Source organism: Varanus komodoensis, unplaced genomic scaffold (assembly GCF_004798865.1).
Source record: "Varanus komodoensis strain SLA01 unplaced genomic scaffold, ASM479886v1 scaffold6_2, whole genome shotgun sequence".
In the NCBI taxonomy this organism is placed as follows: domain Eukaryota; kingdom Metazoa; phylum Chordata; class Lepidosauria; order Squamata; family Varanidae; genus Varanus; species Varanus komodoensis.
Window position 1 is genome coordinate 8,330,947 of NW_025336346.1, and position 27,182 is coordinate 8,358,128.

General features: G+C 42.3%; 1 protein-coding gene across 3 annotated transcripts in view; it reads left to right on the forward strand.

Annotated features, from left to right (window-relative positions):
• SHISA5 (shisa family member 5) overlaps positions 1–21,133 on the forward strand; it is a 32,198-nt gene extending 11,065 nt beyond the window's left edge. For all 3 annotated transcript variants that reach the window (XM_044451259.1, XM_044451257.1, XM_044451258.1), the window contains exons 4-6: positions 16,479–16,594; positions 17,330–17,542; positions 18,919–21,133. In XM_044451259.1, the coding sequence (XP_044307194.1) occupies positions 16,479–16,594; positions 17,330–17,542; positions 18,919–18,992 (403 nt within the window). In that variant the 3' untranslated portion in view covers positions 18,993–21,133. The remainder of the gene's footprint in view (positions 1–16,478; positions 16,595–17,329; positions 17,543–18,918) is intronic.
• Positions 21,134–27,182: the final 6,049 nt, after the last annotated feature.

Sequence of the window (27,182 nt, forward strand, 5' to 3'; positions counted from 1 at the left end):
GGCAAAGTTGCCATGGTGCAGAGCCACAGTCCCCCAGCACCAACAACTCCCAACCCAGCCAGCCTATCCAGAAGGATACCATGGTCGATGGTATTGAAAGTCACTGAGAAGTCCAGGAGAACCAACAGGAACACAATCCCCCTGTCCCTCTCCCTGCACAGGCCAGCATACAAGGCAACCAAGTCAGTTTCAGTTCCATAGCCAGGTCTGAAGCCAGACTGAAATGGGTCTAGACGGTCAGTTTCCTCCAAGAGCACCTGGAGTTGTCCCACCACCACCCGCTCGAGCACCTTGCCCAAAAACGGGATATTGGCCATCGGCCTATTGTTGGCAGCCATCTCTGGGTCCAGAGACACCCTCTTCAGAGCAGGCATGATTACTGCCTCCTTCAAAGGGGCAGGGATACGGACCTCCCTCAGAGAGCATTGATGACCTCCCGGACCCAGGTGCTTATCCCATTTTTGGCTTTGATAAGCAGCCGCAAGGGGCAAGTGAACAGGTGGTGGGTCGGACCAATCCAAGCACCTGGTCCACATCCTCAGGCCACAACAATTGAAACTCATTCAGTAAAGGTGGACCAGACAGCACTCTAGATGCGCCCCTTTCTAGGACCATATCAACTGTGGAGTCCAGCTCATGGCGAATCTGAGCAATTTTATCCTTAAAGTGCTGGGCAAAGTCATCACAGTGAGCTATGGATGGTGCAATAAGATCCTTTTTAAGGCCAGAAAGTAATAGGCCAAGCACTACCCGAAAAGCTCAGCTGGATGGCACTGTGAGGATGCAGTGGAAGAGGAGAAGAATCCCTTCTTCGCCACCCTCACTGCCACAGCATAGCCTCAATAATGAGCTCTAATATTATTAATTAATTAATTAATTAATGCAAGCATTTGTATCCCGTCCTTCTGCACAAGTGCTCAGGACAACTTACATAGTATAAAATTCCGAAAGTACAATAATAAAACCACAAGATATGTTTGGTCAGATTTGTCCCATGACTTTCTCCACCTGCACTCTAATCGTCCCCCAGCCTGCTTCATCACCAGCAACTCAGGCATATACCATGGCACCAAGCAGGCGCTGCATGATGGGTGATGACACTTAGGAGCAATCTTGTTGATTGCTCCGGTCATATCCCATTCCACAAATCAACCAGGGTATCAACAGGAGCACCAGGTTTATCAACCGAAAACCTCCCAGAGTCCTCAAGAATCCATCTGGATCCATAAGACTCTGATGACGGACCATTTTAATAGGGTTCACACCCTTACCAAGGGAGAAACTGGCCCCAGGTTCAAACCTTACGAGGAAGTGGTCTGACCATGACAAAGGAGTTAGAGTCTAATACCTCATTTCCAGATCACCTTCCTGTCCCGTTGAGAAAACCAGGTCTAGAGTGTGGCCTCTTTCATGCGTTGGACCAGTGACGTGTTGAGACTGCCCCATGGCTGTTGTGGCAGCCATGAAGTCCTAAGCTGCCCTGGTCAGAACAGTCTTAGCGTGGAAATTGAAGTTCCCCAGGACCAACATCCTGGGGGTCCTCAACACCAGGTCTGAGACGATCTCCATCAGCTCAGGCAGGGAGTCTGCTGGGCAGATGGATGCACGTACACTAACAGAATCCCTAATCTGTCTTGATCACGAAGCACCAGGTACAAACACTCTAGACCTGGTCTCAAAGAGACAGGAAGCCTGGCAAGGGAGATTGAATCTCAATAAATTAGGGCCACACCCCCTCCTTTTCCCTCAAGGGGGTGTTGGTGCCACACCAGGTACCCAGGCAAGCGCAGCTGGGTGAGGGACATGCCCTCTCCTTCTCCCGCCCAGGTCTCTGTAATGCATGCCAGGTCAACCCCCTCATCCATGATTAAATCATGGATGAGAGGGAGCGTTTTTTTGGACCAACCTGGCATTCAGTAGCAGCTCCATCAAGCCTGAGAGCCAGTTGATGTTACTGCCAGGAACCTTCCGGTTGGAGGTGGAACCAGAAGAGGGAACAGATACTAACCATCTGTCCCTCCTTCTGTAATGACATGTTAGACCCCCAATGTCATATCTTCTTGTGCCCATAACTACCCCAATGGGGGCGCCCACCCACTCCCAGGAACTCCCGTATCAATTTAAAGCCAACCAGTAAAACTAATACAAATGCAGCCTACTTGCAAAAGCCCCTGGGCCCATATAACATACAATAACCAGTCACCCAACCGTACCCCTCACAGTAAACCAGCAGGGCCCCCAGCCCTTCAGGTGCCACCCCAAGACCATGGGTCTTAGGCTCTGGCCAGTGAGATGAAGGCTCTGCCCCCACTGGCACCATCCCCCTGTCCCTGGTGTCCTCTCGCGCAGGTGTCCAGGGGATGGGCGAGTGCGTAGGTGGTCCCAGGTAGCGGAGTAATGTGCAGAGGGGCCAGCGCGGGTCCATCTCGGTGGCGGCGGTGGCCCTGGGGTCTCACAGCATGGTGCGGAGTTGGCAGTGGATGGCAGTGATACGGCCAACCAGTACTTTCATAAGATGTTGAATTCTTTCTTCTTCTTTCTACTTCCTTAAACAAGAAGGCTGGAAAATATTTCATGGTGGGAGCTTTTGTGGTTTTAGTTTTGAGGCACGATCTGAAATTTTCGGGTGTTAACAGAAGGCATTGAGGCAGTCAGTGCAGGGTAGCTGGCCGGACGGTTATATGAAAGATGTCTGCAGCTCTGCTTGGGATGTGCAAGACCTCAGTACTCTGTGGAAACTGCTTTTCTGCTGATCTTAAAGATTAAAAAACTCTAGTCTCTCCCCAAAACAGTGGCTTTTGGGGGAAGGGGGGTTGTGAGACAATTTGCTACCAATGGCTGTGTTGCTGCCCACTAAACCTGGATAACGTTCAAGGGGGGTTTAGAGAAGTTTTATGGAGAACAAGAAGTTATTTCTGTATGTCCCTATGCACGTGCACAGTTAACTTCTCTGTGTACATGTCTAACAACTGCACGGATCTAAGTGGGGCTTTAGCTATGTGGTGCACACATAGACTTAGGCCTTACGTTTTTCCTAAAATGTGGAATATATATTTCTGAAATGATGAAGAAGTTAGTGCAAATAGTAATTCATAGTCCTGAAAGCATGCATGTTTGTTTTACAGATAAGCAAGCATTTCCATTACAGAAGAGAAAATGGGGTTGCTTAGTACATCCCCCTAGCACATATGACAGGCTTAATTAGAAAGATAGAGACAAACAAAAATTAAGGAAATTGGTATTTGACAAATAAGGAGGCACTTTTATGACAGAAAAGGGGACTGAAATGTTACATAGCCAAGGAAATTCAAATGCTGGTGAAAAACAAGCTGCAGAAATTGATAGATTTCGGAAGAAAGAAAAGAGGGAAAGTATGATTGAATCTGGTTGCCTGTCCTCAGAGGAAAGAAGGCACAATAGGATTTTTCTTCTGGGTTAGTTATGTCCTGCTTCTTGCCAAAAATTATAAAAGCTTTCTCAACTTACTTCTAAATTGGGAAATAGCTTCATGCCACCTTGTTGACAGCTGGTTGCACCACATTGTCCACAGGTATCCAGAGGGAAAGTGTTTGGATGGGTAGTGGAGAGGAAACTCAACGAGGTTAAGCTTTTATTAGAAAAACACAGAAAGCATCATAAGTCTGCCTAGCTAGTGCTTCATTTCTGAGATTGGACAGTTCAAAAGTATCTTTGCAGGTTAGTTGGCAATGTGGAGACGTGGCAACCAGGCAAACATTTACGTTTCCCTAGTTGTCAGGAACAACCTTCTTTAAGCTAATCAAGGAGGCAGGCATATCCCATGGAGGGAGCTTATGCCTCTGCAGCAGGTCTAGAGCCTCGGCAGCATTCCTGGCAGCTTTCCAGCTGTGCCTTCAGGAACAAAATGGATCCCTGCGTGACAGTGTCGGGTTAATTAATGCCCATCATGCCCATGCATGCTCCATATTGCCAGCAAGCTTGAAACGCTGCTGTAGGACTCTCCATGGCTACAAGTTGTGATGACTGTTCATTATCTCCAGTGTCAGAGTCCGTTTCCACTCATGACACTTGCTGGGGCACCTGAAGGGATTCATCATAGACTTACTGCAGGCATTGCGGGAAACTAGATCAGCCTTTCCCTTGGTCCAGCACAGCTCTTCTTATGCTACGGCTGATGTGTGTTGCTTGCAGTATTCCTGTCCCTGTTCACCGCTCTTGCTCAGGTATCCAGACTGATTAAGCCCACACTCCATGCACCATGACAAGAGAGGAGCCAGACTCCGACAAGCAAATGAGCCTGACCCTTCTTTATAGCTGGAGCAAAAAAAAAAAAAAAAAAAGACAGAGGGGAGGAACCTGGTCCCCTTCCAAGCTCAAATTGCATCTGAAGTTTGTGCAATTATCTGTTGCACACATCTGTTTCCTGTTTCCACCTCAGAGCTGGGATGGAGAGACAGAAGTGCATTAACTGCTGCCCCTCTCTCAGCTCCCACCTTACAGCTGGACATTGATTTCCCCTAGACTTCATGCTACATTTCACTGATGAAGTGGGGCGAGACCACAGCACAGGAAAACTTGCCGTAATATGACAATTCGTATACACTGATCACGTTTCCTATATGCTTAGCAAATTCCCCTGCAAAAGCAACCTCCAGGTCTATGCTGGGTGAGTCTATCCTCATTTCTGGGTGAAGACCTTAATTTTTGCAACAGCTCCTACCCAACCTCATCTATCTTTCTCTTCTCCCCTTTTTTGCTCTCTCATTGAATTGATTTTGAGTGGATTTGCTAGCAAGAAATCCATTTGCTCTTGTTTTTTGAAGATCTTTTCCACTGCCCACCTCCAGAACTACATGCCTGCAAATAACTGCCCAAGAAAAACCAATCTCAAACAGTACCATGATCTCCCAAGTTCCTTCCCTCCCCCACCCCGCTTTCTCCTCACCTCCTTTGCATGGACTCTGATGGGATTTATGGGCAGGAAATCCCTGTTGTTTTAAGTCTATGCAGACAGGTTTCTTTAAATACCCCTAAACCTGCATTCCTTCACAGCTGTGAAGGTGTGCATGTCACTCTTGAAGTATTTGCATTGAGTAGTAGGATATAAATTCATACAATTACATTAACATAGAAAATCTCCTTTTTCAGCTGACATATTGGGACCAACAAACCACCAGCTGTGCCAAACTAGTACCAATGAATCATGTAGGTTTTCGAGATTGTTTTCGACTGTCCTACATCTGTGGAGAGTTTTATTAGCATGTTTGTTTGACTTACTTTTTAAAATTGTGTTTACTGAACATGTCATGCTAATTATAAGTGTTGTATTTATATGCACTGAAAAGTAGCCAAAAGCAGTTGAACTAAAAAAAATAGAGCAATTTTTCAGAGCTCCAGCACCAATGTAGGAAAACTGCTCTGACACTGAAACTGACATGCTCTGCTGGGGGACTTTCTCCGATCCCACCTAACAGCTGTCGTGGAAAGGACCACACCAGCTGCTTCTCTGAGGCTGCAAAAGTAACCTTGGAGAAGGAGTTTAGCAGGCATTCTGTAGGAGGACAGGAGACTGGCACCACCGAGATACAGCGTATCTTCCCTGCTTCCGAACTGCACCACAGTTAAATAGCCAAACTTGGCCGGTGAGCTGCTTTGCTAGAATAGGGCAAAAGCAAGCTCCACCTCCATGCTCCTCCTGCTCTGCAAGCAAAAATGCTTATTTCCTGAGTGTATTTCATTCTGGAAATGAGCATTTTGGCTCTTTTCTGTCAGCTCTAGGAAGTGTTGGCTTTCTGTTCCGCTGGTGGTGTGTCCTGCCAGCACATGGACAGCATTGATTACTGTCCATTGTTTAAATTTCAAAACAGGAAAAATTAAGGCACTGATACTAATTTTAGCATGCTTGAGGAGTTATACTTCCTGGGGATAGCATCTTACGATTTTGCAATTTTACCATTTTGTCTTTTAAATTCTGTCCACTTCCGTTGCTCAATATAATTTGTACAAATATAATTTGTAATTCTGTGAAACAGCTCCATTTTTAAAAGTGGAACATGTTTTACTTCACACCATTGGCCTCAAATTCAAATGAAACATGTGCAGATATTTCCGTTGGTGTGACTGTTGGAAGTTCAGAGCTATATTAATAGGTGGAATAACTATAAAGAAACCAAAGTAGCTGATTTTATTTTCTGTGGGAAAATACCCTCTCGGATTTTGCTTGGCTACATCCAGATAGACCTGAGATATAAACAAGTAACTTTCCTGGAGTTGAAACCACTTATAAATAAAGTTTAGCAACATGTATTTCACTTTTCCCCTCATCCAGCAAAATACTTTCATAAGTATTTGGTAATTTACAAATGTGACAATAATAACCAAGGAAGGGAAACTACATTCCTGGAAAGATTTATATTTTATGAGAAGATAAATATAATTCTGTTGGCTCAGGCCAAAGTTTTCTCTAGTCCAAAGATTATATATTTTTTTCTGTTAGACATCAGATGTATGTCCTGATAGATATGTGCAGGACATAAAGAATTTTGGTTCTAAATTTAGAGTGCTTTGCTTTGCTTGAGTTCTCTGTGGTTCAGCAGTAAGCTGTGCCTTTAAGAAAGGCTTCGTAATTTGAACATGGTGAGTGAGAGCAAAAAACACATGCTAGATTTTCCTGTTGCTGTTACCGCAAACGTAGCCACAAATGTAGACGTCACAGCTCAGTGCATCTCCAGAAATGCATTAAGTTTCATTTCTCGGTGATGAAAGGCTAGGAAAAGGACAGAACTGAAAACATCTTAGAGAATTTGGCTCAAAGCTTTTACTGGGAACAAAAATGGGGTAAGCTTATTGTTCTGTTTGCAGTGTCTTTTCCCTCACATTAAACTATATTTCATGTATAGCTTATATAGCTACAAAGTATACAACACAGATAGTGATTGGTCCTTTTAAATTAAGGCTTAGCCAAATACAGGACACATTCATATATAAAAACAAATTATTGCCTCAGACAATTATTAATTATGCATAATAATTAAAAATGGAGAAGAGATTAAAATATGTATAATCTTTATTCTTTACTGTTGTATGTGCACAGCTAACATGTGAGTTAAACAGAATAGAAGCAGTGAATTGCTACTTAGCAACTCATTTTCCTCAAATATTTTTTCTTGAGACATGTTATTGAAACTGATTTCATGAAAGCTGAAATGATGAGGGAGATTTTTATTCCCTTCAGGTTGGAAATGGTTGCTGAAGTGGCATTCAGCTGAATTGCTTAGCAATTATAATTTTTAAACTACTTCTTTTTATTTTAGTTACATTAAATTGAAATCCTTTGAATGCAAAACTATTTGGTTCTCAGTAAATCTAAGGCAGGGATCAGTATATATATCAAACACACACACACACACACACACACACACACACACACACACACACACACAAAATAAAACATGAATAAATACGGACAGCACATTCCTAAAAATTATTATGTTTATGATTGCTAGTGTTGGGTTTGCAGTGGGTAATTTTGAATGCTTTTACATCCTTTCCTTGCCTGAAAATCCTTAGCCAGGCTGTTTTTTTAGAGCAAAGTGTGCAGCAAGTTTAGAAAGCAAGTTTTCTTTATTAAGTAATATATTTTACAAGAACACAACGATAATGACTAAGTAGCAAACTAAAGTTTAAAAAAAGGCTGCTAGCTCTAGAGGAAGGGCTGAGTGTTCATAGATTTTGCTTACTTGAAATTTCTGGAGTGTCAGAAATAAGTTTATTTATATTCAGTAAAGTATAATGTTCAACATTGGCTTACTAAATAAATTTGTATTATATTTAACAGTATGTAGCTTGTTCATGTGTGGTTAGCAAGGATGGGTCTTCTGTATTACTTGTTTGTGTGTGATTCAGGACAGATGAAAAGATGTACAGCTTCTCTCAGCAGATAGTTAAGTGGATTCATGAATTCATGGGGTATAAGGCTATCAGATGTTACTAGTCCTAATGGCTTTGTATTTGGGATGAGGCAGTATGCCTGATTACCAGTTTCTGGGGAATAGTAGAAGGAAAGGATTATTGTGTTCATGCCCTACTTTTGACCTTCTCTTAGTTATCTGGTTGATCATTGTGGGAACAGAGTGCTGGCCTGGTCAGAGCTTTATTTGACTCAGCACACCTCTTCTTATATTCTTACGCTGTGTTCCCAAGTAAAGAAACTGGTTTTCAGGCTAGCTCCCGAAAATGAATTATTTCTACTTGATGTAGATGGAAAGAACCTGTGGATTTCTTTGCCATCTTCCTAGAGAGTAGGATATGGAATAACAGGTTCAAGTTACAGGAAGCCGGGTTCTGGCTGACCATTAGAGCAATAGGACAATGGAACCAATTGCCTAGGAGATTGTGCGCTCTTTCACACTGTAAGCATTCAAGATGCAACTGGGCAGCCATCTGTGAGGGATGGTTTAAAGGGAGTCCTGCATTGAGCAGCGGGTTGGACCTGCTGGTCTTGTTGGCCAGTTCCAACTTGACTATTGTATGATTGTCTGATCCATGTGGTAGTGGGGAGGAGACCCACAAATTCCTCCCAGATATCTTGCGATGGGATGGGGGTCTTCCAGGAGCTCTCTTTGACTAACTTGTGTGTGACTTATGAAAGTTGCACGGGCTGAACTATGCTGGCAGAATCCCTGAGGAGTACTCTATGTTGTGTCTTGTAACTCAGAATACCCCCATAGCCTGCTATAATATAAAAGGACACTCTTCCAGAGATGTTTGTAATTGTTTCTGTTTGTGCACGTGCTGAAGAAGGCACTATTCAGTTTGGGGGCAGAATTGCAGAAAAACTACTTGCTTTCAAACTACTTACATACTGTGTTTCCCCAAAAATAAGACACTGTCTTATTATTATTATTATTATTATTATTATTATTATTTGGCTCACAAAAACACACTAGGTCTTATTTTTGAAGTAGGTCGTATTTTATTTTTTATTTTTTAACATGTACAACAGTACACTTGTTCATGTACAACAGCATGAATACATGTACATTTGGTACATTTGGTATCACTCCGCCTGTGACAGGAGCCAGCACTATAGAGAATGCATTGACTTATGCAGCTCTGCTCCCTCCACAAGCATGTTTCCTCCACACTGTGCATTAAGTTAAAGTTTAGTTAAAAAATAAAGTTTAAAAAGGCTCTTTATGTTCCCCACTGGCCCTGGGAATAAACACAGCTAGGTCTTATTTTCGGGGTAGGTCTTATTTTCGGGGAAACACGGTAGTTAATGGCTGAACTGGCTCATACCTTGTGGAAAGAGCTAGGCAAGGTCTAACAAATTATCTGGAACACAGTCCTAACTCTGTTTATTCAGAAGCTTCATTGATTTCTGTTCAGCTTCCAAACCAGTTTGTTTAGGATTACAGCCAAAGATATACATGGCTATTTTTTAGTGTTCAAAGTCCCAAGTTCAAATGACTGCACAAATCAAAGTGAGGGAATGTTACATGCTTGAATACAATTGAGATACCTAATACCACTTGGAAGATCCTCTGATTCTTCTTGACTAGTGTGATATAAACATTGTGTAGAACAATGATGGCTAAAAGTGTAATCCTCTTTTTAGGCCAAAAGACACCTACAACTCCCAGAAGCCCTCAGCTTCCCACACTGGGAGTTGTAGGCTTTTTTTTTTTGGTCTAAACATGCTTAAGATTGTACCCTAGCTTTATTTTTAGAACAATAGTGTGAGCCCCTTAAGACACATTTTTGTCTAAAGAGTAAGGGAAAGTACAATCATTCAGAAAATTTTATTTTGAGTCATAACAGTAACTTTGAAGCATATCTTTTGTTGGCAAGTGGAACACCTTTGAATCTGTTCCCTCTTACACCATTTGCAGGACTTTTTAAAATATGCAGTCAAACACAAAATGCACAATTCTAGAAAAAGGAACAGTTCTAAAAGAGAAATATATGCAGGTAAAAAAAATCAATTATACATTTTTTATGTTACGTGACATAAAAAGTAACAGTGCAAAGGAAAAGTCTAGCATGCTTAACACAAGCATGCCTTTTCTTTAAGCAAGCATACATATTTCTTTCCGCCACCAAAGATATTACCACAGAAACCACTACTGTTCTGCATAAGGACTCTATCATTGTTTCAAAGATGAAGGAAATCCTTCTGTAGCATTCAGCTCTTGTCCTTGTTTGCTATATTAGAAGCGTGTTTTGGTGCCAGAAAATATCCAGTGTGGCTTAAAGTTACATGAAATGTTCAGGTCTGCAGTGCACTAGTCTGATCTTCAGTGGAAAAAGGAATCCTCCTTGAGGCTTTATAAGGAATTCACCAAAAGAGCAAGTCACCACTCAGAGACAAAATGAGTGAGCTTTGGGATTAGAGAAAACTATCTAGAAGGATATTTGTAAGTCACCCAGACCTCAGGAGAAACTTAGGTCAATTCCTTCAAGCTCTCTGTTCAGAAGCAAACATGCCTTCTCTCTCATTACATATGTCATCAAAAGTCAGATATGCTCTCATTCCGGCTCTTTTCATCTTTTCTTGTGTTGGCCTCATTTGGGCGATCTGGATAGACACCCCAAAAGCTCCCAGGGAGGTGCTACTCTAGAAGCCACGGTTTGTTGTGCTTCTTAGCGTAAGAGGAAGAGCTTTGCTTCTGCCTTCAGAAGAAAAGCTTTTAGCTGACTGCTCAGTTTCTTGACTTTTCCAGTTGAATTACTTATGGCCTACCTAAAGTTAATAAGTTAAATTAACAGTAAACCACATATTTCCATATGCTTGAAGTACTGAAGTACTACTGCTTTCTTCCTTGTGTGATGTATGGAATATACGATAAATGGATTAGAAGTTCTTTAAAAGATGACTTTGGTTGTTCCAGGATCTATTATAGTCTATGAAACTGAAGAAAGATGTGAGCTGAAGCCTGTAGGTACTGTCTTTGTTTATCTAATTTTTCTTTTGTTTTGATTTTTTCCTACATGAGACTGCTGGATGTGCTGGACCAGAATGTGCCATGTGTGTGAATGACAACCATATGGTGCTGTGCAGTTCCACATTTTCATTTTAAAAAGCTTGGCTTCCTTCATTGGCTGGCCTAGCCATTTGTACAGTTCTACTTTACATTCAGGCTTTCGTGTTCTGATTTCAAGAGGCTCAGCTACAAGATCAGAAAAATGCTCCAGCCCCATAACTGGGCCTTTGGGCTCAGAGTGCCCAGGGGGACTCAGGTCAGATGGGGTTGAATGGGCATGCCGGGGGGTGGCAGGCAGTGCCACAAGATGAGGTGCACTGCTGGTGTCTCCAAAGAGTTTTGCAGGGCAGGCAAAGCGTGAAGGCAGCCTTTACGCTTCTTTTGCTCTGCAGAGGATGCCTGTAATCCTCCAAGTATGGGGGGTTACTGGCATCTGGACTGGATTGTGTCTTTACGTATCTCCCATAGTGCATGTGATTAGGAACTGAGGGGAAAACAGTCACACGTTCTGCTTTTAGATGGTACCTGTTTATGTTCCCACAGGTGTCATCCCAGAAGTGTTTCGTGCTGGTTTAGAGTGAAAGCAGAATATCTCTTCCAAAATGGTGCTACGGGAATTTTTTTTAAGAATTCCCAATTTAAAAGTATTATTTGCTTGATTAATGCTTTTTAATCTATCAAAACATATTCAGAAATTAATTCTGACTGCTTATCGGCTTGCAGCCTAATTAAAATATAATTCAGACATGGGGTGGATGGTTAAAGTGACAACTCGTAATGTTTATTTTTGTTATTGATCTATATGATGCACCAGACAATTTAATACAGAAATGGGCAGGCTTCAGGCCTATGGAAACAACTTTGTTTTTTTATATATCAGGCTGCTGCAAAAGAAGTTCGCTTAGAATTCTGAGCCCAGGAATTTGTTTTGAGTACCAGAACTCATAGAGTCCATAGCCTTTACACACAAAAATCCACTGCTGGTTGCCATAAACTTTCTTCATTTCAGTAGTATACTTTACAGCAGAGGGCAACCATTTTGTTGTTGCCCTTGTGAAAATGGAAGTTAGAAATCTTAGTGGATATTGTGTACTTTAGTCAACCAGAGATTTACCAGTACGACCAACCTATAGCTAGATTACAAAATATTGCAAAATTCAATTGCAAAGATATTAACTCATCCTTTGGTAGTGAAGCAACTAAGAGCAGGTGTATTATGCCAAAAGCTTTTAACAGCTTTCTGATATTCTTCCACTGTTGTCCTTAATATGACATATCTAGCTAGGCTGCACTAGATACAAAGTCTATAAAGCAATGGTATGTTTCACATTAAAGTTGGCACCATTGTTGAATGTACCTCATTAAATGCAATTTAATGGGATCTGATGTACAGAGCTAAACTGAATTAGTAACGTGCTTTTCTCAGACATAGGAGGGTTAACAATATCATATAATAGTATTCTATTTGTTATATTTGTATCCTTCCTTTTTAGCCTTTCAAGGAAATCAAGGGCGCTTGCATAATTCTGCTCTCAATCGTAAAACAATCCTGTGAGGCAGGTTGGGCTGAGAGTCTGTGACTGGCTCAAAGTCATGCAGTGAGCATCATGGCTAGGTCAGGATTAGAACTCAGATCTCCTGTGTCCCAGTCCTTCACTCTTAACCACTACACCACACTGGCTTTCTTTATCAGCGGGGGTGGGGGGGGAACCTCTAAGTCTGCTATAGGTGTATTTCACAGCTTTGATTAAATTTATTAGTCAGGTCTTGTACATTTCATGGTATTTCAGGAAATACACCAGTATCTCCATTTTTAATTGAACTCTATAGCCAGGATGATGGTGTTTCTGGAACCAAAGAACCTTTCACCAAACACTCTGCTGTATGCAGTGAGAACTGGCAGAAAAAGAACAAGCAAACTTAGGAACTGGGCTGTGAAGAACACTGTGGGGAAGGATTTGATTTGTGTCCAAGTTTTAGAGAAGAATGGCAGGGCATGTGCTCTCTTTGGGGCAGCAGCAAAAAACAAAGGAAAGGTGAGGTCGTTTTTCAACAAGTGCAACAGGAAATGAGCATGCAAAATTCTACAATGTGTGTAGAAAATATGTATAGAAATGTACTTACCAAAAAGCAGAGGAGCCTTTGGAAGATGCCATTGGGGAATACCCTCTTCCAAGGCAAACAAGAGCTTTAGAAAAGTGAATTCCCATTTATTTTGTCTGGAAAGGTGGGGGTGCATTAAAAGAAATGGTAGCTTGGAAGGGCAATCAGAAGCCAGCAGGAATCGGTAAGGAGAGTGTGGGGGAAACGGGCAGAGGGTCAGCTAGGAGCAACCCAAGAGAGACTGTGTGGGAAGAGGATGCTGGAGGAGTTCTGAAAAAGTGAGTGAGGTTTACTGTGTGCTTGCAGTGAAGGGGAGAATCATGCAGGCGCTCGTGATGGATCCAGGGGGTACGCCTGTATTTGCAAAGGAGTGACCCTGCTTCTATGAGTGGCACTTGCGCGACAGACAGAGAAGCAGAAGGAATGAGTTGGTTGGGCAGAACAGTGGCAGGGCAGGGGAGAAAAGGGTTTGCCTTCTGTGAAATAGGTTTCTGTTGGCACTGAAACTGGGTTCAAAGGAATTTAGCAGTGTGTTCGAGTTCAGACTGTTGCTGCCTTACAGTTGTTTGGGCAGGTTTATTTATTTACTTTATTAGATTTTTTCTTATAATAAACTCAAAGTAGCTTACATCATTCTCCTCCTCCTGTTCTCATTCTAATCCCCACAACAACAACCCTATGAGGTAGGCTAAGCTGGGAGTGTTTGACTGGCCCAAAGTCACCCAGTTGGCACTATGGCCAAGCAGGGACTAGAAATCTGAGTCCATCTTCTGGAGCCACCTTAAGTAGCCTTCTGGAGCAGTCCTGTATAGAACATATTGCCATAATCCAGTTTTGAGGTTATCAGTGCCTGTATCACATTGGCCACATTATCCCGGCCCAGGAGAGGCCATAACTGATAGACTAACCAAAGCTGGTAAAAGGCACTACAAGCCACCATGGTCACTAAGGACGCTGGTGACAGCTGTGGAACTAGGGACTATATCGGCATCCCAAATAAGGCATGTGCCTGTCTTCCAGACTCAGCAATCACTTGCCCACTGGGCTTCCATCTTGCCAGCACTCCGCTTCAGTCTATAGGTCCTCATCCAGCCCAGCACTGAGTCCAGGCATTGATCAGGACTTACACAACCTCAGCTGATTCAGATGTCATCAGGGATAGAGCTGTGTGTTATCAGCGCCAAGTCCTCCCCTTTCAGCAGCTTCATATAGAAGTTAAATATCATTGCAGGCAAGGTAGTACCCTGCAGAACCATATAGTGGAATCGCTAAGGGCATAAAGAGTGATCACCTAATGCTGCTTTGGGAAAACAACACAGGTAGGGCTGGAACTACTGTAACAGAGTGTTTCCAGTGCCCAGCCCGTGGAGTGATCCAGGGGAATACTGTGGTTGATGGTATTAAAAGGCAATAAGAGATCAAGCAGGATTAAGAAGGTTGTACTTCCCCTGTCCAGATGAAGGTCATTGATCAGTGTGATCAAGTATGATTCTGTCCCATAACCGGCACAACATTCAGGTTGCAGTGGGTTTAGATCATGGGTCCTCAAACTACGGCCCGCAGGACGGATCCAGCCTGCCACGCACATTTATGCGGCCCGCCCCGCCGCCTGTGCGCACACACACTGCTGCCTCACTGCATGGGTGGAAGGTGGTGGCTTGCTCACTCGGCGATGGTTTTGGACTCCTTGGGAGATCTCTGAGCGAGCGAGTCGCCACCTGCCTCCACCTTGCAGTGCGGGTGGGGAGGCGGTGGCTTGCTCACTCGGAGATCTCCGAGCAAGGAAGCCGTTGCGCGATCCCAAAGCCGCCTCACACATGCCCGACGATGCCTCACCAGCCCACGCGCCCAGGCCCCACCTCCACTGGCCCCCCGCCACCTTTCAACTGGCCCCCTCTTGAAAAAGTTTGGGGACTGGCGCCGTCGTTATTTGTTTTTCGGCGCCAGGTGAAGACCTTTTTATTTAAACGTCATTTTAATTGTTAACAATATTTACTTATTTATCTGGCCAGGGCGACTTCTTTTCTTTTCTTTTAACTTCTTTTATATCGTTTATATTTTTTATTTATTTTATATTATTAATTTTAATTTTATATTGTTATTTTTGTATTGTATTGTATTGTATTGTGTTGTAAGCCACCCCGAGGCTTCGGCAAGGGGCAGCATAGAAATGTTCTAATAATAATAATAATAATAATAATAATAATTATTATTATTATTATTATCTTCCAAGGGTGCTTGTAGTTGTTCTTTCTTGACCCTCTGAAATACCTTCCTTAACCAAGGTAGTAATTGCCAAATATGATGAGGTATTAGTATTAGGCCCAAAGTTTGTTCCCTCAGGAATGATTTCATGACTTTTTAAAGTCAGCGGGAAGCCCGTCTTCCAGGAACGATGCACTTCCTACACCCTGGAGCCACCCAGTCATGCAGGCTGCATTAGTGGAGCGTATGACCAGGTGGCTGTTGGGGCAAAGGCGAGCGGGCACCTGGTTGCTCACATTCCTGCAAGTACTTTGCCTAGATTTTCAGGCCTCGGCAACTAAAACGATTCCACAAAACCTGTAATTAAAGACCAATAAAACAATAGGTTGATGAGTGCTAATCAAAAGGAATGCCTCTTACTGTATAAATTAAATGTGAGAGCTCCTCTCGTTTGACACATTCGTGTCAGAGAAGCTCTCTAGGGTGACTGCTCTGTGGTTGGCTAGGCCATCCGGAAATCAGCGTACCTGTTGCTACCATTGCCATCTGAGTCTCCCACGTCCCATCCCTGTTTCCCTACACCCCGGACCTAGCTTTATGTTCTCTGGGCAAAACTATGCTAAATGTAAACAAGGGTTGGCACATGGCTAGTAGTAAATAAATATGAAATTGCAGTAGTGGTTGCAGAGTCAGTGTAGTGAATGTATTGCGTTCTTGATAAGTCCTGTTCCAGAAAAGGCATATCTAAAGGCTTGCTCCCAGCAAATGTAGGTTTGCATGTGCTGTAAATAATGTACTGGAATCAGGAAGTTAGGTGACTGATACAAATGTTGATAGTGTTGGGAAGTCAAGTGATCTAGGCAAACTGAAAGCAAAACTTGCTTGATTGCACCTCCATGCCAGGACAACCAGTCATCCCAAAAGAAGGTGCAGACTAAAAGAAGAATTAAAAGTATCAGAGATTTTAAAAACCTCAAAATGCATCTTAATCGTAGAAATATGGAAGATTCAAAGGCCTGAGAGAGTAGAAATGCTTTTATCCGCACCAAATGGATAACAGAATAGGTTCCAAGTAGACCTCTAGAACTAGATGCCGCCGCTCGTCCTTCAGCAGGTGAGGGCTCTCCAAGCAGTGCCTCTTGTGAGGTCCATGCAATATTTTACAGCATTCAGAACGTGACATTCGAATGTGTGTTTCTCTTTCAGTGGGACTATTATAGCGATCGGAGTCTCACTTTTCATCCTGTTCATAGTGACGATCATTGTCTGCTTCACCTGCTCGTGTTGCTGCCTGTACAAAGCGTGCCGAAGACAGCCGCGGCGTAAGCATCAACCATAGTTCGTTTATCCTAGTGAAAAGATGAGTGCAAGTACTGTCGTCAGAGGAGTAGGAAGAGAAATCCTTCAAGGCAAAACGCCCTTTTAGAATCCCTTTTTATACTGTTGTGTGATGGAATGTAGATGTAGATTTCAGGAAGACGAGTCTAACATTTAAGAAAAACTCGGCAAATGGAGCATTTAAACCAGGTAGCAATATCACATTGTTAGCTACTTCTTCATACCATGAATGGAAAGGCAAGATTATAAATAAGGGAGCAAAATGTAACTTGTTCAGTGAGCTCAATTCTGCATGGACAGGAGAACAGCTTTTAAGCTTTATCATCTCCAAAGATGTTCAATTATATACATGGGTGTTACATTATGAGTTATATACCTTTCTAAAATTGGAGTTTTTATTAACAATAAGAGCTTCTGCAGAAGTCAATGTTATTTAATAAACACCTGCTGATAAGTTATTCCCGTATACCTATATTTCTGTGTGGATCACATAGATAAAAGGTTGGTGCTTCAGTGCCTTTTGACATGAAAAATAGAATTTTGGTTCCCTTGAAGGTGAACAATGCAGAACAGTTGGCTTGATGAGCTCTTCAGAAGCATATGCAATCCAATGGGCCTTAGATAAGTTTGTGAAAGAAGGAGCAAAGGGTGGTGAGCAGTCCCCATGATGTGTCTTCTGCACTGATTTGCTTACCCCAACTCTATTCTGTGCTTCACAGCTGTTGTGACAACAACTACAGCCACCACAGTTGTACAGGTGCCATATCCTCAGCAGCCTGCAGCCGCTTACCCCGCTGGGGTATACCAGGGTTATAATCCGGTGCCAGTGCAGCCACAGCCGGGAATGCCAGGAGCCCCCTACCCCGTGCAGTATCCTCCGCCTTATCCTATGCAACCTGCAGCACCGCCAGCCTACCACGAAACAATGGCAGGTAGGTAGACTTGAAGAGGAGATCTGAATCCATTCGTTTTCTTGCTATAAAATGCTTAGAAGAATTAGGAAATATGCTTGATGGCTGCAATTCACATAAACAGTTTTTCCTGGCACTTAATTAGTCTTCCTTTTGGAAATGAATTCAGAGAACAAAATAGTTTGCTCAGGTTCCTTTTTTAATTAGAGTGCTTCCATATGTGTTTCCTTACTGTTAAACCATCTTGAGGCTACGGTAAGGGATGGTCTAAAAAAGTTTTAAATAAATAAATATGAAGAATAAACATTGAGGAAGAGACAGGGTCTTCATTATTAATTTTCCCACTGGGGTAATTAGACAGCTTTTGGGAATGGAGAACTTATGGCATACTTCTGTGTATCTCCTGGCTGGGAGACACTGCCCCAAATTGTTGATCTGCTCTTCCTGTTTTTTCTCTTTAGCTGTTTCTGCCAAGTGCCATTTACTAATGTCTCCTTCCCAGTCCCAGCATGTCTAGACACAAAGACCATGAAGTAGCCTCGTGCTGTACCTACTAATATTTGGGATCTGCAGTCAGGTGCAGGTGTAGTTTACTTACTGCTTGTGCTGTGCAGTGATAGAATACAGGAGTAGTTGCGATTCTATCCCTCCAGTGTGTTTTGCTGGGATGGAGGTGATGCCGTTATCTGAAGCACTCCATGGACTTCCACGAGAAGGCTTTCCAATGACATTTTTTTCTTTTCCTCTCATAATGTTATTGTCAACCTAAGCAGTGTTATGGGATTCCAGTCAAAGCCTGCATCTCCAGCTCTGCCTATTTCTGCCCATTGCACTGGTGTGTGGTATCAGCAGAGCAGAGGCATCTGCATAATGTAACTCTGGCACAAGATGTACCAGTCCATCACCTAGCAGGTGTATGTTCAGATTGAGGTGCTCAATGATGAAGGCTCAGCCCTACCCACCAGCTTATACAGCCTATCAGGAATACAGTCTCTTTGTGAGCAGCAAGCAGGAGTGGTACTAGGTATTGGGCTTCCCTTCAAATTATATAATGAGAGCATGAGTTTGGTCCCATTAGAATGGCTTCCCAGAGAAATAGCGTAGACTCTTCCTCTGTCTTTTAAATCTTTTTGTTTAAGATGCTCTGTTCAGAGTGTGTGTTGCAGCTCTTGAAAGAAGGAATACTTAGTTTATTTCTTTTGAGATAAAGCCTTGAAGTGATGCTTCTCAATGCTATCTGAAGAGTTTGCATATCAATTGGGAAATGGCCTTTGAGCTTATAAATAAGCATATTATCTGAGAATTAATGAAGAACCTTAGAAACTTGCAAGAAAGAACAGTATAAAATCAGCCCAGAAAGATAATTACATATTAAAACCCTTTTTTTTGTTTTGCAGCTGATGCTGGAGCTCCTGTAACTCAGCCACCTTACAACCCAGCATATATGGATCCTCCAAAGCCTTCATACTAAATGGACTGACTGTTGTGCATCTATGCAGAAACCTCTTCAAATCCGTTTTCTGGTGCATTTTCTGAAAATAGTTCTGTAAGAGTAGGTAGGGAGAGGGGGAAGGACCCCCAAAAAATTGAATGCCACAAGAAAAGATGAACCTACCTGTGGATTTGATCCATTAAAATAGTTGAAGGTTTTAGAAAAGAAAAAGATGTAAATGCTGGAGAGATTGCTCAAGCACAGGAATCTAGGCTATATTGTACAATATTCTGAAGTCTAGCAGAAAAGAGTGGCTGTGATGAGACAAACAAGTATGCACTCCAATAATGTGACCAGTAATTATTACTGTTTAGAAAGCAAGAGGTATATTTCAGTAAAAACAACCATGAGGTATTGCATTTTCACAAGCAAGGAAAATAATCAATGGTAGAATGGCTGTTCTGTTTTTAGCAAGAAATAGTATACATGTTAATATGTCAGCAAACACATAATTAATTTGCTTCACTATAACCTTTCCTAGTCTTAATTTCAGTCATGGAAATGGTATACCCAAGATAGTTCTTGGTATCTAAGATGGCTCTGCATAAGATTGGTTGTTTGAGATTATTAATAATCTCAACAAGGAGAACAGGCAACAAAGCTTTGGTATTCCAGGGTATTGGAAGCTTTTTGTAGAAGAGTGAGGTATAACTTACCATTCATTGATGTAATATTATTCTTACACCCTAACAGGAATATTCTGGTTTAGGGTTCTAATGAACCAGCCACGCCCTCTTCCAAGATGCTACAAGGCAAAAGGAACTGAAATAGGGATGTTTACTTCCTGCATCTGCCACTCTGACTTTCCACTTGTTTTTGTTTTCCATATCAACATTCCCTGTGTGGTTTTCATGGCCTTGCACTCTTGCCATTATTAAGGCTTTATTTCTGCACTCCGTGGGGCATTCCCAAGCGTAGTGATCACCCCGCTTCACCTCCCAGCAGCCCTGATTTGGCTGCAGTCTTGTCAGCACTCAGCATCTTGGGCTGGCTGTCAGGAGGAGCTATTTTGTTATGCCATGGCAATGTTGTGCAATGCTTGGCTTCTTGTTGCCATTTGAAAAGAATTAATCTTTTGGTCGGAAAAGTAATTGCCCGATGCTTTCTTGCCTGTTTGTAATTTCTGTTATATTTTCCTATTCAAGAAATTACTTATATAATGACCAAGGCCACAGTTCACACTTTCCTGGGTACAAGCCTGATTTAATTTAGTGGAGATTACTTCTGAGCAGATATGTATAGGATTATGCTGTAAAATCTATTATATAGGGATAGATCCCTCTGTCTTTATAAAGATGCAGTATCTGATTTGACTTTACAGTCTACATAAATGCTTCTGATTACTATTAACATAGGACATTTTTCTCTCACATGCAGTTTCAAAATGTAATGGGGCAAACATTAGCCAGACCTGCATTCTGCCAACATGACTGAACCCATGTGCATATTTCCACATAAAGTCACTGCATCTCAAATTATAGCTCTGCCTACTTTTATCGCTATACTGTGGCTCTCTGAAACAGCATGGTGTCTTTAAAGCCTTTATGATTCCTTTATCTCCAGTACTAGACAGAAGATGTTAAAACAATTGCATCTATTAAAAATCATACATCTTGAGTAATTCCTGCTTCATTGTGACACGTGAAATGCTGGTTCATGCAATCATGTGATTTTATGCACAATAACAATAGAATTAATCTGACAGTATTTGCTTATGTATGAGAGAGATTTCTCTGTTGGCAACTCCACTGTAACGCGTGAGCTCTGTTGAAATTAATAGCATTTGTGTCACTATATGGGGAAAGTATTCCGGCCAATGAGAGACTTTTAATTAATGTGGTGCATGTCACTTTCATTACTACTTTTTTTACTGAAGAAGGGAAATAGAATTTAAGCTTTACATTATACATTTCCTGTATTTAGTTTTGTATTGTGAACTTTGAAAGTGCCTTTTCCAGACTTTTCTAAATGCATCAGTACAGTGTGCTAGATCAATATTAGCTGATGTTCCCGGTATAGTTTTTCATCTTAATTTGTATGTTGATGGCTGTAGGAAACCAGACACAGTGAAAAGAATTGGCATTTTTTCTGCTCTTTGTAATAAAATATTGTTTAAAATACATAGTCATTGACATATAATTGTACTTGCATACTATAGTAAGCTAAAACTCAGAGAGTGGTATTGATGTCTCTACTTATAAACGACAGTGGTCCTGACACAAAGAAAGTTCCACTCTGGTCCTGCTGAGATAAGTGAGTTTTAAATAAGGGGTTGCAGTTCACTAATCCTGGAGAATTCAGCAAGACTTTTAAGATTTTTCTAGATTAGAGCTTTTGACATAAGATTCCTGGATGGTCTAGAGCAGGGGTCTCCAACTCAACTTCCCTGGGGGCCGCTGGAAGTAGAGTCTGGGTGAGGCTGGGCCGCATCAAGCGGTGGTGGTGGGCCGCTCGTCCCGCGTGGCTCCCGGAGGCCGGCGCTTGAAGGCCGCAGGGCCCCTCCCCCGCGCCCCGCCTGGCCCGGCGCGCAGCTTCGAGGGGACACTGCGCTCAGGGCAACGACTCAGCCGGTGCGTGTGGGAAAAACGTGCGGGCCGCACTATCACTAAACTTTGGTATCAAGTGGGGGGCCACAAAATATCATCCCGCGGGCCACAATTGGCCCGCGGGCCGTGAGCTTGAGACCCCTGGTTTAGAGCAATGGTGGCGAACCTATGGCACATGTGTCACAGCGGCCACACACAACCCTCTCTGTCGGCACGTGACCCAAGTCACCCCAGCATCGCCCCAGCAGCCATGCATCGGATAACAGTGCATGTAGGGGCCATGCACATGCTCAGAAAGTAGGAGCAGCGCCAGGCAGTGACGTCACAAGCCGCGACTCATTAGCCGTGACTCATCTGAGCTTTCTCATGGCCGGTCAGTGCGCTGACAAGGGGAGAGAGAGAGAGAGAGAGAGAGAGAGAGAGAGATTTTCCTTGGACTGGCTGTGAGTTGTTTTTTCTAAACTAAAACCTCAGTTTTCAGGTTTTATTGCAGTTTGGCATTTTGCGAGAAATAAGTGGGTTTTGGGTTGCAGTTTGGGCACTCGGTCTCTAAAAGGTTCACCATCACTGGCCTAGAGATTGATGTCTTCTAATACAAATTAGGCACAGGACATTGAAATGTTGCCTGTATTTTCCCTTTCGGTAGGATTCCTAGAAAATAGCATGTTGCTTGGCAGCAGCCGTGGAATATATAATTTGCACTAATCTAGTAACCTCTGGACAGGTAACTTTTACTGTAATCAGTACTACCAACTCTGACTAGCAGAAGATCCCACCTTTCTTAAGGATGAAGTTCTGTGTCTGTTTAGACAGCAAAACACAATACAGACTCCAGAATTTTCCAGCCAGCCTGCATGTCTAAACATTTGTGGGATTGCAACCTGGAAGAATATGTTTTGCTGGCTTGACACTTGAAATACTGGGAAGCAAACCTGCAAATGATGGTCTCCACCCAGGTTATGACATCATTCACTGTATATTGAACAGGCAGAAGGTAGATCACCAAGATCCCGCCTCTAAATTGATCTATTTATAGCTGCATCATCATATTTTGCATGCAGTTTTGTTACATTATATGGCCATATTTAAGAACATTAGAAAAGCCATGCTGGATCTGACCAATGGTCCATCCAGTCCAGCAGATTGAATTAAATGGGATGTTGCTTGTTCTGTTTTGCCTAAATATTTTCTCATTAATAAACTGAACATTGGAGGCTTCCTGCACAGCTTTAAGATACTGTAAGTTCAGAGTATGCAGTAGCAATCAGTTGGTCCATTTTACTTAACACTTAGCTAGATGCAGAACACACTCCTATATAACACCAATTATTTTCTTGGAATTGCTCAATAGCTATAAAAAGAGATGCTGTTCAAACTGTGTAATATTTACTTTTATCCACTGGGTATGTAAAGCAAATATAGTCCCTAAACACAATGGAAACAATGTGTTGCTACATAGAAGCAACTTATTTTCCCTCAGAAATTCTATCTGCAATTCATCTTTATTGAATCTTTCTACTGAAGCTGATATTCACTGGAATTCAACCATTTATAAAATTAAAAGGGGGGGGTTATACTTTTCAAGTTGAAATTTGTTGTTAAGAATTTTTATTTATACTGATCAGAATTATAACTTTCAAAGTGCATTTCCTTTTATTTGAATTGAGATGTTTAAAATCCAAAACTGTTGGAGGAAAAGAATAATTTAAATGGTATTTACATCAAATACAAGATGTTCTATTTATACAAAATGCAACATGAATATGGACAGCACCCTGAACCCTAAAACTAACAGTAACACAAAACCCTGCAGCAGGCAATTGGGAATCCCGGGCTTCAATATTTGCCCTGTAAGTCCTTCCCCTTGCTACTTTAATGAAAAATAACCCCACATTTACACAACCAGAGTTTGAAAGTAATATTTTACTGAGTTTAGTTTTTGGTGCATATAGCTACAGCAAACACATCCTTAATCACTGAAATGCAAACTAAAATGAAAAAAGCTGGTAGCAAAGAGGTAAGTTTTCATAGTTCTTGCTCATTTGTAATTCACGACTTTGCTATGAACCAAGTATCATTACATCAAGCTAAGCATAAAATGCTGCTTAGCCTTGCCATTAACTATTATCTGCAATATGTAGCAAGTTCCACATCGTATGTGTGAAGGAACAGCTTTATCATCACACCATCAGCTATTGTAGGAGAGCATCAGATCTTAAAGGTAAAGGAGACCCATATTCCTATACAACAACTGCTGTATTGAGGCACTGCCACTAATCCAGAGTAGAGTTTGAATTGAAAAGCATCTTCAGGAAGACACTCAAGGAGTGGCACCTCATGTTAATATACTGGTACATGTAATAAAGTGTCAGCCTCTTTTACTAGGCGAACACACTTTTGCAATAGAGCGATGATGTAGGACAGGATCCTTAAGGTACCCACTACAAGCTGTTACTGGTCCCATGCAACTTCCTTACCCCAAGCTGCTCTCCTGCCCATACATAGTTCCTGGTGAGTCTTGACCCCAGCTGGGGAGAGCTGCGTGGGAAAGCTTTTATTGTGGCAATAGCTGACCCTTTTTTTGGCAGTGCTGAAGCAGCTGGCAAGCTAAATGACTCACGTGCTGATCCGGAAGAGGGCAGAAAGGTATCGTTTTAAAAGATTCCTAATATTTGGCCTGCTTTTCCTTCAGCTGCACTAGTCCTGGCATTGCAGTGGTTGGAACAGAACACTTTGATCTTCCGCAGTATGAGCACAATTTAGTCTGAGTTGTGCATGCAGAGAACAGCATATGAAAACCCATGTTCAGTGGGGGGTATATGGTGCCACCCAGGGGCCATGCCAGGTATCAAAAAGATCCAGAGTTCAGGCCCACACACATTTGTGTATAATTTACACATGCAAATATATGTGAAAAAATATGTGTTTTCCATGGCAAGCTGTACAAAACCATGCTAAACTTCGCTTGCTTGAATCTTACCCTCTATTTTCCTGGGTCTTGTAGGCCTAAATCCAAATGGAGAGGATGGAGTAGGACCAGCAAAGAGCAGGATGCTATTTACTGATTAATTGCAAATTGAACATGACACACAAGCAATGGGGGAGTGTGACCATGTATTATGAACTATAATAGCTCATGCTTCCAGGCTGTAAGCATAAACAATTACCAGAGTCTGTCTCCCCATTACTAACAGCATAAGAACACCAGACGGAGACCTGGTTCCTGGATTAGGCAAGGCTGAAAGAGTCACCAATAAAGATGACTGACTCTTCATTTTAGCTCAAACAGTGTTGGTAGTTCCCAGGATTTGCGCACACACACACGTACGTGTGTGTGTGTGTGTGTGTGTGTGTGTGTGTGTAACTAAAAGAGTTCCTGGGTCCTAACTTCTGGAAATCCAAAAATCAATGCCAAGTGGTGCCTTGTTAATTTCTACAATCTCAACCTCATACAGTTCATTAAAATATCAAAATGCATATTGGATCAACCAATATTCCTAATAAAGGTGTTCCCCAACTGCATTCTAGGTTCTTCACACCCCATGGACTAGCATGCAGTTTTTTAAATTATCAGTTATCAATCCCTAGATTCTAGAAGCTGGAATCATCTTCCAGATGGATAAGGGAAATTGCACCTCTGAGCGTGTTTACTTAGGACTAAGATCCTAATCCTACATAGCCCAATCTTGGGAGTAAATCCCATTGAACTCAGTAACGTATGTATGTAAAAAAATTAAAACTACACTGCAAGTATGATGTAAGCCTGAACATATTTCCTGATTCACAGCATGGTACCGCCCAGTTTTTTCCCTACCCCACATAATTTCCTATACCATCTCAGCTACCTTTTCCTACCCCATAGTTCTCTAAGGCCCTGTCCAGGGCTAGCAGCAAACACGATCTCTGCCCCAAACCCCAGCCAAGGTGCATAGCAGCTTTTAAGGCTGGTCAAGTTATTTTGGTACCTGAGGCAGAAAAGCTCTCAAGCCCCTCTCCCTTGCCTGTCTATGAGACTACACTAATAATAAATTAAATAATAATGTGTTGCTTTTTCATGATGTTCCAAATCAGTTGTCTAAGCCAGATTCCTCTCTCTCTCTCTCTCTCTCTCTCTCTCTCTCTCTCTCTCTCTCTCTCGTGTGTGTGTGTGTGTGTGTGTGTGTGTGTGTTTAGAAGCTCCTGTTTGTAAAAAGAGACATAAGGACAGAGGAGAGGAAGCTGTAGAATACCCCCCCCCCAAAAAAAACTCACAGATTCAACAGGGGGGAATCACATGAGGTAAAATCACATTTGGAGGAAAAGGCAGTTAAGCCCAGATGTCCAGATACAGCAGAAATCAAGGCTCCTGTAGCTTTATTTAAACCAGGGGCAATTTTCTCTGCTTACAAGAAAAGCAACATCTTTCAAAGCAACTTCTATAAAGTGGACAGAAAGCTGCTTATGTCACAGTCAACGTGTGAGTCATTAATCTCTCACAAGGCAGTTTTGTTTTCAAACACAAACTCCCACATCTATTCACTTTTCTCTAGTGCAAGCCCCTGTTCCCAAGAAGGACTGTGTACCCACAAGAAGCTGGTCACATGGCTGGCAAGACACAGGTGCACACCAGACAGATCGGTATACGGCCAGCTACCTCCCGACACCCCAGCACGCCGGGGCAGGCTATGCACACAGACGTTACCTTGCCTGAAGTTCAGACATTCAGTTGTTTTTCCACCAACCCGCCTTCTGTCTTCCTCCCAGGTAAAGGGCCTGGGCCAGCTGGGGGGAAGTAACAGGTTAAGAAAGCTCCCTGCCCTCCATTCATTATGGAAGCAGCTGGTGCATCTGGTCTTCCATTTGTCCGGGCCTTGCTGCCTCCCACACAAGTATTGGCTGGACTTAAAACAATTGAACCACTTTACTGAAATTATTTCTGATATATGCAAACAAGGTGGATACATATTTCAAGCTACCAGTAACCCAGAACTTGTTTTGGAGAAATATACTATCCTGTTTCTATGTAGATTAAGGGAATGGCGGTGCTGATTCCCTTGGGTCTTTCTCTACTGAAATAGCAGCTACTTCACACAAATGTCAACACTCTGACCCTTTTTCTTTTTTACTTTTTATCCCTCATTTTCTATGTACATGGCTCTGGTATTAAAAAAAAAAAAAAAAAAACCTAGCATTTGAATCCATCCAGCACAGAAGAGTTCTGGTATTTTTCTGAAAGATGATGATGATGGCAGCATTACATTTCTTCACCACCCAGAGCCAAAGCTCTCTAGGCAGTTCACAGCTTAAGTCACCCATCCAGATTTCAACCAGGCTCAACCCTTCTTAACTTCCAAGCTTAGGCACTTCAGACAATATTAGCATAGCAACATGTTCTGCACTGTGATTATTCAATAGGCTGAATACATAATAAACTGGATAATGTAAAATGTAAGGGAAGAAGGCTTAATTTTTTTTCTTGTTGCCAAATGGGTTAGGTTGGCAAATAAATTACTGGAGCTGGTTTTTCTTATTGTCCAGGTTTTATGGCTTTAATAGTATACGCACAACATATTGCACCAAAGGCTGGAAAACCCAGTGTAACCAGCTCAGCGGCAGTAGAGAAAATTTTTAACTTGGGCCACTG